Below are 15,753 nucleotides of genomic sequence, written 5' to 3' on the forward strand. Positions count from 1 at the left end.
ACTGTGACCTTAATTGCCTACCGTCTGTAAGCTGTTAGTGTTTTAACGATTGTTCCGCAGGTGCATGTTCATTAATTGTTTAAGGTTCATTGAATAAGCATGGGAAGCACTGTTTAAACCTTTTACAATGAAGATCTGTGAAGTTTGGATTTTTACGAATTATCTTTGAAAGACAGGGTCCTGAAAAGAGACGTTGCTTTTTTTGCTGAGATTAGTACTGTGTGCCTCCCATAGTCTGTTCTGGACTTGGGGACTGTGAAGAGACCTCTTGTGGCATGTCTTGTGGGGTATGCATGGGTGTCCGAGCTGTGTGCCAGTAGTTTAGACAGACAGCTCGGTGCATTCAATGTGGCAATACCTCTCATAAATAAAAGTAGTGATGGAGTCAATCTCTCCTCCACTTTCAGCCAGCAGAGATTGGCATGCATATTATTAATATTAGCTCTCTGTGTACATCCAAGGGCCAGCTGTGCTGCCCTGTTCTGAGCCAATTGCAATTTTCCAAAGTCCTTTTTTGTGGCACTTGACCACACGACTGAACAGTAGTCAAGGTGCGACAAAACTAGGGCCTGTAGGACCTGCCTTGTTCATAGTGTTGTTAAGAAGGCAGAGCATTGCTTTATTATAGACAGACTTCTCCCCATCTTAGCTACTATTGCATCAATATGTTTTGACCATGACAGTTTCCAATCTAGTGTTACTCCAAGCAGTTTAGTCACCCCAAATTGCTCAATTTCCACATTATTTATTACAAGATTTACTTGAGGTTTAGTGAGTGTTTTGTTCCAAATACAATGCTTTTAGTTTTAGAAATATGTAGGGCTAGCTTATTCCTTGCCACCCACTCTGAAACTAACTGCAGCTCTTTGTTGAGTGTTGCAGTCATTTCAGTCGCTGTAGTAGCTGACGTGTAAAGTGTTGAGTCATCCGCATACATATAAACTTTGGCTTTACTCAAAGTCAGTGGCATGTCGTTAGTAAAAATTTAAACAGCAATGGGCCTAAACAGCTACCCTGGGGAATTCCTGATTCTAACTGGATTATATTTGATAGGCTTCCATTAAAGAACACCCTCTGTGTTCTGTTAGACAAGTAACTCTTTATCCACATTATAGCAGGGGGTGTAATGCCATAACACATGTGTTTTTCCAGCAGCGGACTATGATCAATAATGTCAAAAGCTGCACTGAAGTCTAACAATTTCATTTTGTCACCAATTTCTCTCAGCCAATCATCAGCCATTTGTGTAAGTGCTGTGCTTGTTGAGTGTCCTTCCTATAAGCATGCTGAAATTCTGTTGTCAATTTGTTTACTGTAAAATAGTACTGTATCTGGTCAAACACCATTTTTTCCAGAAGTTTACTAAGGGTTGGTAACAGGCTGATTGGTCGGCTATTTGAGCCAGTAAATGGGGCTTTACTATTCTTGGGTAGCGGAATGACTTTAGCTTCCCTCCAGGCCTGAGGGCACATGCTCTCTAGTAGGCTTAAATTGAAGATGTGGCAAATAGGAGTGGCAATATCGTCTGCTATTATCCTCAGTAATTTTCCATCTAGATTTTCAGACCCTGGTGGCTTGTCATTGTTGATAAAACATTTTTTTTAAATCACCTCTTCCACACTGACTTGATGGAATTCAAAAGTACAATTCTTGTCTTTCATAATTTGGTCCGATATACTTGGATGTGTAGTGTCAGCATTTGTTGCTGGCATGTTATCCCTAAGTTTCCTTATATTGCAAATGAAAAAGTCATTAACCTCTATGGGCTAGGTGGGACGCTTGCGGTGAATTTACTAAATTACTCACGATAAACGTTCACAAAAAACATAATTATTTTAAGAATTTTAGATACAGAACTCCTATATCCACTCGCTATGTCCGATTTTAAAATAGCTTTTCGGTGAAAGCACATTTTGCAATATTCTAAGTAGATAGCCCGGCATCACAGGGCTAGCTATTTAGACACCCACCAAGTTTAGCCCTCACCAAAGTCAGATTTACTATAAGAAAAATGTTATTACCTTTGCTGTTCTTCGTCAGAATGCACTTCCAGGACTTCTACTTCAATAACAAATGTTGGTTTGGTCCCAAATAATCCATAGTTATATCCAAATAGCGGCGTTTTGTTCGTGCGTTCAAGACACTATCCGAAGGGTAAATAAGGGTCACGCGCCCGACGCGTTTCGTGACAAAAAATGTCTAAATATTCAATTACCGTACTTCGAAGCATGTCAACCGCTGTTTAAAATCAATTTTTATGCAATTTTTCTCGTAAAAAAGTGATAATATTCCGACCGGGAGTGGTGGTTTTCGTTCAAAGAGAGAGAAAGTAAACATGGAGTCGACTCGGGCACGCGCGCCCCGACCCATTGTCCTCAGATCGACCACTATCAAAATGCGCTACTGTTTTTCAGCCATGGGCTGCAAAGCCACGATTCAGCTTTCTGGCACCTTCTGAGAGCCTATGGGAGCGTTAGAAAATGTCACGTCATGCCAGAGATCCCCTGTTTTTGTTAGAGATGATCAATAAGGCCATGAAATGGTCAGAGAGAGCGCTTCCTGTTTGAAATCTTCTCAGGTTTTGGCCTGCCAAATGAGTTCTGTTATACTCACAGACACCATTCAAACAGTTTTAGAAACTTTAGGGTCTTTTCTATCCAAATCAAACAATTATATGCATATTGTAGTTACTGGGCAGGAGTAGTAACCAGATTAAATCGGGTACGTTTTTTATCCGGCCGTGCAAATACTGCCCCCTAGCCCCAACAGGTTAAAGTTGTTTGCAATATCAGTGGGCTTTGTGATGAATGAGCCATCTGATTCAAGAATGAAGGAGCCGAGTTAGCTTTTTCCCCCAAAATGTAATTTTCCCCAAATTCCAGTCTCAACGTCAACAGTGAAGAGGCGACTCCGGGATGCTGGCCTTCTAGGCAGAGTTCCTCTGTCCAGTGTATGTGTTATTTTGCCCATCTTAATCTTTACTTTTTATTGGCCAGTCTGAGATATAGCTTTTTCTTTGCAACTCCTGATATTCAATAAAAAATCTGCCGTTTCCAGCTTCAATAGTCATTTACAACATTAACAATGTCTACACTGTATTTCTTATCAAGTTGATGTTATTTTAATGGGCAAAAAATGTGCGTTTCTTTCAAAAACAAGAATTTCTAAATGACCCCAAACTTGTGAACCATTGTGTGTATTTTTTTGTTGCAGCCTGTTTCACATATTTGGGCAAGAGGAATGATCTCACCAGTCCATAATTTACCTGGCCCAAAACTCAGTGCCACAACCAGCTTATAGATTCTGCTCTTCATTCTCTGTGTGTGAGAGCACCCTAACTTCAGCTTAGGTGACTTAGCTCTATTTATACATGGCTAAGTCTATTTGTCCGGTGCCTGTCTGTGTGGTAATATGTAAGTAAAAGAGAGAACTGGCTTAGTAGGTATAGGCCAGTGCCAGGACAGGTGTGGGCTGGACTGGGTCAGCCAGAGGAGACTGATTGATTTACTTAATTACGCACACATGCACAAACACACACACAGAACGAGGGCTAATCCTCTATGGTTTACGTCCACATGTCTGGACTGGACACCACCTCTTCTACCAGTCAGTCAGCAGGACTTACAGTAGAGCAGAGCTCCCTTTGTGATGGACCTGTGTTTGTTTGTGCCCTGACTTCCTCCTTCAAACAATCATAGATGCTCTAACTAAGGGTATCTCCCTAACCATGGCTTAGTTGCAGATCTGTTGGTGCTTTAGCCAACTCCCCTGGTATGCTGTGTTTGTTGTCATGCCAAACATGTATGGCATGACTACAAGAGCGTTAGAGGTGTTGGCTAAAGCATATTATTCAGATATGGCGGCTAGGCTAGAGAGTCCCGACTCCAACCCATGACGTTCCTTTGGAGTGTTGTTGACTGTGTCTGCAGTGGCTCACTCTAACATGGGTGTTTGTGGCAACTAGGATGTGTGCAGATCCACCTGGATCAGGGAGGTTGGTGACCTCAGCAGAGACACTTCCTGATCAGTTACGGCGTCATGCCCATACAGGAAACCACAGTTGTGGTGGGATAGATCATGTTTTCACAGCCCTCTCAGGGCCCATTACTGGGAAAGGCCTCCACAATGAGTTAGGGGCCAGATAATGGGGTTTGTGTGAGACTGAGTGGAAGACTGTGTGATAATGCCCAGGTAATACATAAGTTGAATGGGATATCCATGTGCCTTGTCACATCTTATACAACGGGTGGGTCTAATCCTGAATGCTGGTTGACTAGAACCGCATTCCTGCCGGTGTCTATTCCGCATCTGGTCCGCACGCTGCCAGTTTGAGACCTCAGCTTTAACTCTGCATCAATCAAATAACTGTTATTTCCCTGTAGGGAGAATCTCAGAAATATGAATTGTGGGCTCATGTCTGATGGTAGATTTAATTAATTCATTTGAGATCTCTCTCACGCTATGCAGACAGATGGCTCTATGGGCAACTCTCTCTTTTTGATGACCTCATTACAGGTCTCAGTGCCCTACTATATTCCCAACTCTGTATGCTTGTTTGTTCCATGTGACAATGTATGAATATGTGACTGTACTGCAAAGATGATAGATGTCTCGCATTGAACACATTCTTTCTCTCTTTTTCAGAGTAAGGAGATAACGTTTCAGCTTCAGGAAGACTTGATGAAGGTCCTCAACGAGCTCTACACTGTAAGTTTGAATGTGTAATTTAATTGACTGTTTCCTGACTTACTATATCACCACAGTTAGAGCAAGGAGACAGATCTCTCACAGGATGTAGAAATCTGAAGCATCCGTTTAGAAGTTCTTCTCACCACCAATTATGTCCAGTGGCGGGAAGTGGGAGAAGATGGAGCTAGATGAAACATGGTCGACATTCTGCAAATTTCTTATCGATGAAACATCCAATCTCAATACAGTTTTCTGTTCCCAAATCTAGAATCCGTTTCGAACAGAGTGGACGAAGTTTTGTTGACTTGACCATTTCTCGTTTCTAAAAACTGCATTGTTTAAAAGGAATGCAAGGGTGAATTGAGTTATTGCACAAGTGCACTTCACAGATTAGGCGTTCCCTAACGGAAATAAAGTGCATTCGGAAAGTATTCAGACCCCTTCCCTTTCTCCACATTTTGTTACGTTACAGCCTTATTCTAAAATGTATCACTTTTTTTTCCTCAACGATATACACACAATACCCCATAATGACAAAGCAAAAAAAACAAATTGCATTTTTTTTGCTAATGTATTAAAAATAAAAAACATCCTTTATTTACATAAGTATTCAGACACCTTGCTATGAGACCTGAAATTTAGCTCTGGGGAAGGGTACCAAAAAATGTCTGCAGCATTGAAGGTCCCCAAGAACACAGTGGCCTCCATCATTCTTAAATGGAAGATATTTGGAACCACCGAGACTCTTCCTAGAGCTGAACGCACCGGCCAAACTGCGCAATCGGGGGAGAATGACCTTGGTCAGGGAGGTGACCAAGAACCCGATGGTCACTTTGACAGAGCTCCAGAGTTCTCCTGTGGAAATGGGAAGGACAAATATCTCTGCAGCACTCTACCAATCAGGCCTTTATGGTAGAGTAGCCAGATGGAAGCCACTCCTCAGTAAAAGCACCTCAGACTGGGGTGAAGGTTCACCTTCCAACAGGACAACGACCCTAAGCACACAGCCATTCAACGCAGGAGTGTCTGCGGAACAAGTTTCTGAATGTCCTTGAGAGGCCCGGCCAGAGCCCAGACTTGAACCCGATCAAACATCCCTGGAGAGGCCTGAAAAAAGCTGTACTTACAGTACCAGTCAAATTTTGGACACACCTACTTACTTACTAAGGGTTTTTCTTTATTATTACTATTTTCTACATTGTAAAATAATAGTGGAGCTCAAAACTAGGAATTAACACATATGGAATCATGTCGTAACTAAAAAAGTGTTAAACAAATCAATATATTTGAGATTCTTCAAAGTAACCACCCTTTGCCATGCCCAACAAGCTTCACCTGGAATGCTTTTCCAACAGTCTTGAAGGAGTTCCCACATATGCTGAGCACTTGTTGGCTACTTTTCCTTCACTCTGCAGTCCAACTCATCCCAAACCATCTCAATTGGGTTGAGGTCTGGTGATTGTGTAGGCCAGGTCATCTGATGCAGCACTCCATCACTCTCCTCCTGATAGGCCCACTAAGCGCAAGCCAGATGGGATGGCGTATTACTGCAGAATGCAGAAGTGTGCCTTGAATTCTAAATTAATCACTGACAGTGTCACCAGGAAAGCACCATCACACCAACACCTCCATCCTTCACGGTGGGAACTACACATGCGGAGATCATCCGTTCACGTACTCTGCGTCTAACAAAGCCACAACGGTTGGAACCAAAAATCTAAAATATGGAATCATCAGACCATAGGACAGATTTCCACCGGTCTAATGTCCATTGCTCGTGTTTCTTGGCCCAAGCAAGTCTCTTCTTCTTATTGGTGTCCTTTAGTAGTGGTTTCTTTGCAGCAATCAAATCAAATTGTATTGGTCACATACACATGATTAGTAGATGTTATTTCGGGTGTAGCTAAATGTCTAACAAATTACACAACATATACCCAATACACACAAATCTAAGTAGGAATGAAATAAGACTCTTTACAGATGGACGAGCGACGTCAGAATGGAACGGACTAAGATACAGTAGAATAGTATAGAATACAGTATATACATATGAGATGAGTAATGCAAGATATGTATTATATATTTTTTTTGTATTATCTTTATTTTAACAGGGAAAACAGACTGAGACCTGGATCTCTTTTACGGCTGTGCCCTGTGTAAACATGTTGACATGTACAGTTTTAGGCATACAGACAAGAACATTTCAAACATACAAAACAAAGACACAATTCAACAGAAACAATCACAGATAGCATCATATTCATCCTCCATAACATTTTTAAAATGGGCAAGGGACACCAGTGTCTAACTTAAGTTGGATCTGCAGTTTGTTCCATAAATAAGGTGCAAAGGAACTAAAGGCAGTCCTACCCAACTCTGTGGAGACCGCAGGAGTCTCTAATGTAATCCACATCTGTGATCTGGTTTTAAAATTAGTATATCTAGTGGAAATTAATGATGATATATATGGAGGTAGGTTTAAAATAAGTGCTTTATAAATAAACAAGAGAGCATGTTGCTCTCGCCTCACAGATAGAGAGGCCCAAACCACATGTTGATATACACTGCTCAAAAAAATTAAGGGAACACTTAAACAACACAATGTAACTCCAAGTCAATCACACTTGTGTGAAATCAAACTGTCCACTTAGGAAGCAACACCGATTGACAATAAATTTCACATGCTGTTGTGCAAATGGAATAGACAACAGGTGGAAATTATAGGCAATTAGCAAGACACCCCCAATAAAGGAGTGGTTCTGCAGGTGGGGACCACAGACTACTTCTCAGTTCCTATGCTTCCTGGCTGATGTTTTGGTCACTTTTGAATGCTGGCGGTGCTTTCACTCTAGTGGTAGCATGAGACAGAGTCTACAACCCAAACAAGTGGCTCGGGTAGTGCAGCTCATCCAGGATGGCACATCAATGTGAGCTGTGGCAAGAAGGTTTGCTGTGTCTGTCAGCGCATGTGTCTGCTCAAACGGTCAGAAACAGACTCCATGAGGGTGGTATGAGGGCCCGACGTCCACAGGTGGGGGTTGTGCTTACAGCCCAACACCGTGCAGGACGTTTGGCATTTGCCAGAGAACACCAAGATTGGCAAATTCGCCTCTGGTGCCCTGTGCTCTTCACAGATGAAAGCAGGTTCACACTGAGCACGTGACAGACGTGACAGAGTCTGGAGACGCCGTGGAGAACGTTCTGCTGCCTGCAACATCCTCCAGCATGACCGGTTTGGCGGTGGGTCAGTCATGGTGTGGGGTGGCATTTCTTTGGGGGGCCGCACAGCCCTCCATGTGCTCGCCAGAGGTAGCCTGACTGCCATTAGGTACCGAGATGAGATCCTCAGACCCCTTGTGAGACCATATGCTGGTGCGGTTGGCCCTGGGTTCCTCCTAATGCAAGACAATGCTAGACCTCATGTGGCTGGAGTGTGTCAGCAGTTCCTGCAAGAGGAAGGCATTGATGCTATGGACCGGCCCGCCCGTTCCCCAGACCTGAATCCAATTGAGCACATCTGGGACATCATGTCTCGCTCCATCCACCAACGCCACGTTGCACCACAGACTGTCCAGGAGTTGGCGGATGCTTTAGTCCAGGTCTGGGAGGAGATCCCTCAGGAGACCATCCGCCACCTCATCAGGAGCATGCCCAGGCATTGTAGGGAGGTCATACAGGCACGTGGAGGCCACACACACTACTGAGCCTCATTTTGACTTGTTTTAAGGACATTACATCAAAGTTGGATCATCCTGTGGTGTGGTTTTCCACTTTAATTTTGAGTGTGACTCCAAATCCAGACCTCCATGGGTTGATAAATTGGATTTCCATTGATTATTTTTGTGTAATTTTGTTGTCAGCACATTCAACTATGTAAAGAAAAAAGTATTTAATAAGATTATTTCTTTCATTCAGATCTAGGATGTGTTGTTTAAGTGTTCCCTTTATTTTTTTGAGTAGTATAGGATACAGTGATGAGTTTTGTAACTATCACCGGGATAAACCTGAGTGCACAATGGTAAATAGCATCCAGTGGTTTTAATGTGTTTGCCGATGCATGCATATAGATAATATCACCATAATCTAAAACAGACATAAAACGTTAAGTGACTAGTGAGTCTCCTCTAAACAGTTTATGTTGAGATGTGTTTGTTACTTGAACTCTGTAAATAATTTATTTAGGCTGCAATTTCTGAGGCTGGTAACTCTAATGAAGTTATCTTCTGCAGCAGAGTTAACTCTGGTTCCTGTGGCAGTCCTCATGAGAGCCAGTTTCATCATAGAGCTTGATGGTTTTTGCGACTGCACTTGAAGAAACTTTCAAAATACTTGACATTTTCTGGATTGACTGACCTTCATGTAAAAGTTCCACAAAGGAACTTTTACCAAGGCAAACCTGTTAATTGAAATGCATTCCAGGTGACTACCTCATGAAGCTGGTTGAGAGAATGCCAAGAGTGTGCAAAGCTTCATCAAGGCAAATGGTGACTACTTTGAAGAATCTCAAGTATAAAATATATTTGGATTTGTTTTACACACTTTTTGTGGTTACTACATGATTCTATATGTGTAATTTCATAGTTTTGATGTCACTATTATTCTATAGTGTAGAAAATAGTAAAAATCAAGAAAAACTATTGAATGAGTAGGTGTGTCCAAACTTTTGACCGGTACTGTATGTAAATGTGATATTTCAGTTTTTTAATTTTCAAAACCTGTTTTTGCTTTGTCATTATGGGATATTTTGTGTAGATTGATGAGGGGAAAAAAACAATTTATCCATTTTAGAATAAGGTTGTAATGTTACAAAATGTGGAAAAAGTCGAGGTCTGAATACTTTCTGAATGCACTGTATGCAAATACATACGTGCCAATAGGATCTCTCTAGCTCGTGCTTGGCTCTGCCCACCTCCTTGCTTGTTCTGCCCACTATGTGGTCAGATGAAGCAGATGCTAAGCTACAGGACTGTTTTGCTAGCACATTCTGGAATGTGTTCTGGGATTCCTCCGATGGCATAGAGGAGTACACCACATCAGTCATTGGTTTCATCAATAAGTGCATTGATGACCTCGTTCCCACAGTGACCGTATGTTCATACCCCAACCAGAAGTGGATTAGAGGCAACATCCGCACACAGCTAACGGCTAGAGCTGGCACTTTCAATGAGCGGGACTCTAACCCGGAAGCTTATAAGAAATCGCTCTATGCCCTCCGACGAACCATCAAACAGGCAAGCGTCAATACAGGACTAAGATCGAATCGTACAACACTGGCTCTGACGCTCGTCGGATGTGGGAGGGCTTGCAAACAATTACAGACTACAAAGGGAAGCACAGCCGAGAGCTGCCCAGTGACACGAGCATACCAGACGAGCTAAACTACTTCTATGCCCGCTTCGTGGCAAATTACACTGAAACATGAGAGCACCAGCTGTTTCTGAAGACTGTGAGATCACGCTCTCTGCAGCTGATGTGAGTAAGACTTTTAAACAGGTCAACATGTTTTAAGTAGACCACCATAGTGCCTGTGCCCAAGAATACTAAGGTAACCTGCCTAAATGTCTACCGACCCGTAGCACTCACGTCTGTAGCCGTGAAGTGCTTTGAAAGGCTGGTCATGGCTCACATCAACACCATCATCCCAGAAATCCAAGACCCACTCCAATTTGCATACCACCCCAACAGATCCACAGATGACACAATCACTATTGCACTCCACACTGCCCTTTCACACCTGGACAAAAGGAACACCTATGTGAGAATGCTATTCATTGACTACAGCTCAGCGTTCAACACCATAGTGCCCTCAAAGCTCATCACTAAGCTAAGGACCCTGGGACTAAACACCTCCCTCTGCAACTTGATCCTGGACTTCCTGACGGGCCGACCCAGGTGGTAAGGGTAGGTAACAACACATCCGCCACGCTGATCCTCAACACAGGGGCCCCTCGGGTGCATGCGCAGTCCCCTCTCCTGTACTCCCTGTTCACTCATGACTGCACGGCCAGGCACGACTTCAACACCATCATTAAGTTTGCAGATGGCACAACAGTGGTAGGCCTGATCACCAATGACGAGACAGCTTATAGGGAGGAGTTCAGAGACCTGGCCGTCTGGTGCCAGGACAACAACCTCTCTCTCAACGCGATTAAGACAAAGGAGATGATTGTGGACTACAGGAAAAAGATGACCGTGCACCCTCACAAATTCTCATCGACAGGGCTGCAGTGGAGCTGGTTGAGAGTTTCAAGTTCTTTGGTGTCCACATCACCAACAAACTAACATGGTCCAAACACACCAAGACAGTCATGAAGATGGCACTACAAAACCTATGCCCCCTCAGGAGATTGAAAAGATTTGGCATGGGTTCTCAGATCCTGAAAATGTTCTACAGCTGCACCACCGAGCATCCTGACTGGTTGCATCACTTCCTGGTATGGCAACTGCTCGGCCTCCAACCTCAAGCCACTACAGAGGGTAGTGTGTACGGCCCAGTACATCACTGGGGCCAAGCTTCCTGCCATCTGGGACCACTATACCAGGTGGGGTCAGAGGTAGGCACAAAAAATTGTCAAAGACTCCAGCCACCCTTGTCATAGACTGTTCTCTCTGCTACCGCACGGCAAGCGGTACCGGAGCGCCAAATCTCGCTCCAAAAGGCTTCTTAACAGCTTCTACCCCCAAGCCATAAGACTCCTGAACATCTACTCAAATGGCTACCCAGACTATTTGCATTGCCCCCCCCCCCCCCCCCCCCCGCAGCTAGTCTCTGTTGTTATCATCTATGCATAGTCACTTTAATAACTCTACCTGCATGTACAAACTACCTCAACTAACCGGTGCCCCCGCATATTGACTCTGTACCGATACCCCCCTGTTAAAAGTCTCGCTATTGTTACTTTACTGCTGCTCTTTAATTACTTGTTACTTTTATTCCTTTTTCTTATCGTATTTTTTTTAACTGCATTGTTGGTTAGGGGCTCGTAAGTATGCATTTCACTGTAAGGTCATGTTGTATTCGGCAGATGTGACTAATAACATTTGATTTGATGCTTAATTTGCTCCCATTTGTTAACAACACCGGTGGTGTATCTTGGGTATCACTGTATCAGGTTACATGTCAGGAACAACTCTCAGCCTTAATGATAAATCTTGAGTAGGGCACTAAGAAAGGGCTCCCAGACCAGTGCCTACCTGGTCAGGCCTTAAAGTAGCTGCAGGCTTCTATGTTGATCTGCTTTCCCTGCAGTCTGTGGAGGATAGGCTGGTCCCAGAACAGTTTGTGCGGTCTTGCCTATGGTCATTGTCACAAACGTTTCTGACCTTGGGGGAAGGCAGGGCGCTTAAACCACTGATCAATAATTAATTCAGCAGCATTATTGTTGCTTTCAGGCCTGTTATAGGGGCAGCAGAGATTCAAGTCCCCCAAGTGGCCACGGTTACCCTAACGACATGCTAATACGTCCAGGTAGAAGTGTATGGCTTGTATGGTCTACATGGCCTTGGCATCTTCCCTCTCGTATAACCCACTCACATATATTGTATGACTGTGTCACGTCCTGACCAGTAAAGGGGTCATTTTGTTATTGTAGTTGGTCAGGACGTGGCATGGGTGTGTTTGTTTTGTGTTGTTGGGTTTTTGGGGTTAGTTCTATGTTATGTATTTCTATGTTTGATTTTCTAGTATTTCTATTTCTATGTGGTATTGTTTGGGATTGGGCTCTAATTGGAGGCAGCTGTATCTCGTTGCCTCTGATTAGAGGCCATATTTAAGTAGGGGTTTTTGTCTTGTGTTTTGTGGGTGGTTGTTCCATGTATAGTCAGAGTACCTTACAGGACTGTTTTTCGTCGTTCTTTTGTTCAGTGTTCATTTCTTTAATAAATCAAGAAGATGGTTCACATACCCGCTGCAGTTTGGTCCGATCATTACGACGCTTATGACAGACTGGTCGTTTATGTACTTTCCCATTTCATCTGGTGGCCATACTATCCGCTTCATTAGACTTTCTAACCTTCTGATGTTGATTTTGTTAGAAGCATAGTTTGATCAATGGCTAGAGAGCAGTTGGGATCTTTCATTGACCAGAAACTAAGCCAAACACTGGAACACAAAATATTCCAGTGTTATTTTAACCTAGGGTTTATTTTTTTGAGTGCATTAATATCGCAATCCGTTCCCTATTCCCATGCCACAGGGGATAGAGGCCCCTAATGTTGTGACTTAGAAATGCTGCTGCAAACTAAACTAGTTGAGGGCAAGATAAATAGAGTTGATCTATGGCACTTTGAACTGCTATGAAATGTTAGTCATTGTGCATTATGCACCACCATATTAGATGAGTTCCCTGTTAACATGGACACAACTACCTTCTTTACAAATCTCTCACCCATCCTCAATCATGAGGTAGTGAATGTGTGGCTCATTCTCAACCAGCCGACCACAGCCCTCCACGTCAGGTCAATAACGTCAAATGAACTTAATCACTCTGCACTGGTGACTGTAAGTGGTCAGGGACAATTCCAATAATCGATTCTGATGTGTAACCACAAAACCGATGTCATGCTATGATTACAGCATTGATTGTTATGGTAAAACCCAAGGAACAGATGGGGAACAGTTACTCTGTTGTCCCAGGAGACATTCAGCAGGGGTTCAACTTCCCTGTAGCGGAATGAAGATTATGTTGTGTTATACTTACAATCATCCATGACACGTGTAACGGCCACAGCTCAAAGTGTGTTAGTCTCTCTTGCTGCAGCTCAATTTGACCTGATTTTACCCCTTGGTGCAGAAAAACACACACACACACACTCAGTAGGCGATTGCATCACACAGCCACAGGGGCCTGTGTGGCCAGGGCCTGTGAAATAACAGGTCTGGTCCCAGTCCTTCTAAATCTGTCCCTCTAAAAGAAGCAGGGGAGAGTCAAAGTAAACACACCAGTTGAGCTCCAGACCAGTAAGTGAGGAGTATGGCTGCGGTTGGTCGCCCCTCTCTGGCTCTCCACTGGTCCCTATTACGTGGCTCTGGCCACCAGCACAAAATGAACAGGGCGAAGTCTGTTGTTGTTCCACCCATTACCAAAATCTATTTTTTGGGGGGGTGGAAAGGAGATGTTTAGGTTTTAAACACAGTCTGTATTTTCATTCCGATTTGAGGTTATAATGTCTACCGGCCGGTGGGACTGTAATTTACTCTACACAGAGTCTGTTCATTCTGTGTTATGCCGCGTGAACTCTTTTATTTTTTCCATCTGCTTTGGGGTGACTATCTTCAGTGGCTTGGCAGGGGATGGCAATAGTTCTGTTTGTGCCATCTTGCCAACTCCATTGCAACTGTATCATTGTCTGTTGGCAAGACAGCACATATAAAACTGGGACTCAGGCTAGGGCTGGCCTGCCACCGCAGGGGAAAGGGTGCTGGTTCTCTCCGACCCAGCGGGCCACAGTGACAGCCAGGCTAAGGCCTCTCCCCAGCAGCCTTCTGGCAGTACTGCCCCCATCCTGCTGTCCACACTGTTCATGACCTCTAAAGATCCTGAAAGAAAGAAATGTGTGTTTGTCAAAGTTCAGAGATCTTATCGCTTTTGAATGGTTTAACAAGCTAGCTGATTGAGACCGGAGGAAAGCAATTTTTACAAAAACTTTACTAGAGTGCGTAGGTTAGTTGTGACCAGGGCTCTAAAATAATATATAACAATCTATTGGTAGCACTGGTGCTCCCAACTTTAAAAAAGTTAGTAGCACCACATGAAATTTAGGAGCACTAGAAAATAAGATTGTTTTAATTGATAGAGATACAGCCTATATTGGCCCTATATGAATTCTAGCTAATCAAATGTTGTGCTATTCATGAGTCACTTCCTAATGTTTTCTACAGTCATTTGAGTGTGAGTAATAGTAATAGCTCCCTTCTGTTTGGATAACAATGAGTCAAACAAAAGGAAATAGCTTTAATCAGCGTGTTACTGTGGAGGTAATGCTTCCCACTATGCCTGCGTCACTCCTCCTCGATTATGGTTCTGACGTATTGACATGGGGAGCATAACCACTTAAAATGTAGTGTATCACCAGATCTGAGTAAATACTATTTGAAATCTTTCAAATACTTTGAGCTTTTGCTTTAGCCTGCCTGGAGTGCCAGGTGGGCGGGGCTTACACTTTACAAACTGTTCTATTGATTCTCTTGGCATGCTCAGTCAAGCACAGCTATAGTATTTGAACCCAGGTCTGCATATCACTTCATGCCAAGACATATTTGGTGTCTTTTGAAACTCCTGGCCTCAGGAATTCTGCTTTAATTTTGAGGTTTCATTGCTTTCCACTTCAAAGGGGAGAGAACAGGGCTGTGTAAGTGGTTTAGTCTGTCAGTCTGTCACCATCTGATCTGATGTGGGCCCTGCCTGCTGGCACCCCTCTGACGGCACTCTGCTTTGGGCTACAGCAGCCAGGGATGATTGGGTGTCTGTGGGTGGATTGAAGTCCCTCGGTGCCCCATTACAGAGCTATAGCATTTCCTACACAACTCAGATGGAATTGTCATCCCGAATAAAATGGTGGTGGTAATTCCAGTGTAGCTGGAATTTCAAACTCAGAGCAATATGGTAAATGGGAATGGCAGTGAATCGTGTTTGTTGAGGTCGTACCACTATAAGAGCATCCTATAAAAAGAGAGGCCTTTGATTTGTGGTGGCGTAGGAGAGTCCTATTGTGAAGTAGAGCTGGAGTGATCTGTGAAAAGTGGGTGGGTAGTAGATGAAAGCTTTGTTTGGTTCAAAGCAGCCTCTGACTCTTACTGTGAGGTTGAATGACTCTGACCTCTTCATCCAACCCCCAGGTGATGAAGACTTACCACATGTACCACACGGAGAGCATTAGTGCAGAGAGCAAGCTGAAGGAGGCGGAGAAGCAGGAGGAGAAGCAGATCGGCCGGGCCGAGCCCATCTTCAGCTACCGCCTGGAAGACAAGCACCAGAGACGCAGCTCCGTCAAGAAGATTGAGAAGATGAAGGAAAAGGTACAGCACACTTATGCCTGATTCACACTATAGGGCCAAGCAAAGCT

At 43.6% G+C, this 15,753-nt stretch overlaps 1 protein-coding gene across 6 annotated transcripts in view; it reads left to right on the forward strand.

Annotated features, from left to right (window-relative positions):
* LOC115197403 (SLIT-ROBO Rho GTPase-activating protein 1) overlaps positions 1–15,753 on the forward strand; it is a 185,892-nt gene that overhangs the window by 87,306 nt on the left and 82,833 nt on the right. For all 6 annotated transcript variants that reach the window (XM_029758863.1, XM_029758862.1, XM_029758859.1 and 3 more), the window contains exons 4-5: positions 4,645–4,707; positions 15,527–15,706. In XM_029758863.1, coding sequence (XP_029614723.1) covers positions 4,645–4,707; positions 15,527–15,706 — 243 coding nt within the window. The remainder of the gene's footprint in view (positions 1–4,644; positions 4,708–15,526; positions 15,707–15,753) is intronic.

Source organism: Salmo trutta, chromosome 7 (genome assembly GCF_901001165.1).
Source record: "Salmo trutta chromosome 7, fSalTru1.1, whole genome shotgun sequence".
In the NCBI taxonomy this organism is placed as follows: Eukaryota; Metazoa; Chordata; class Actinopteri; order Salmoniformes; family Salmonidae; genus Salmo; species Salmo trutta.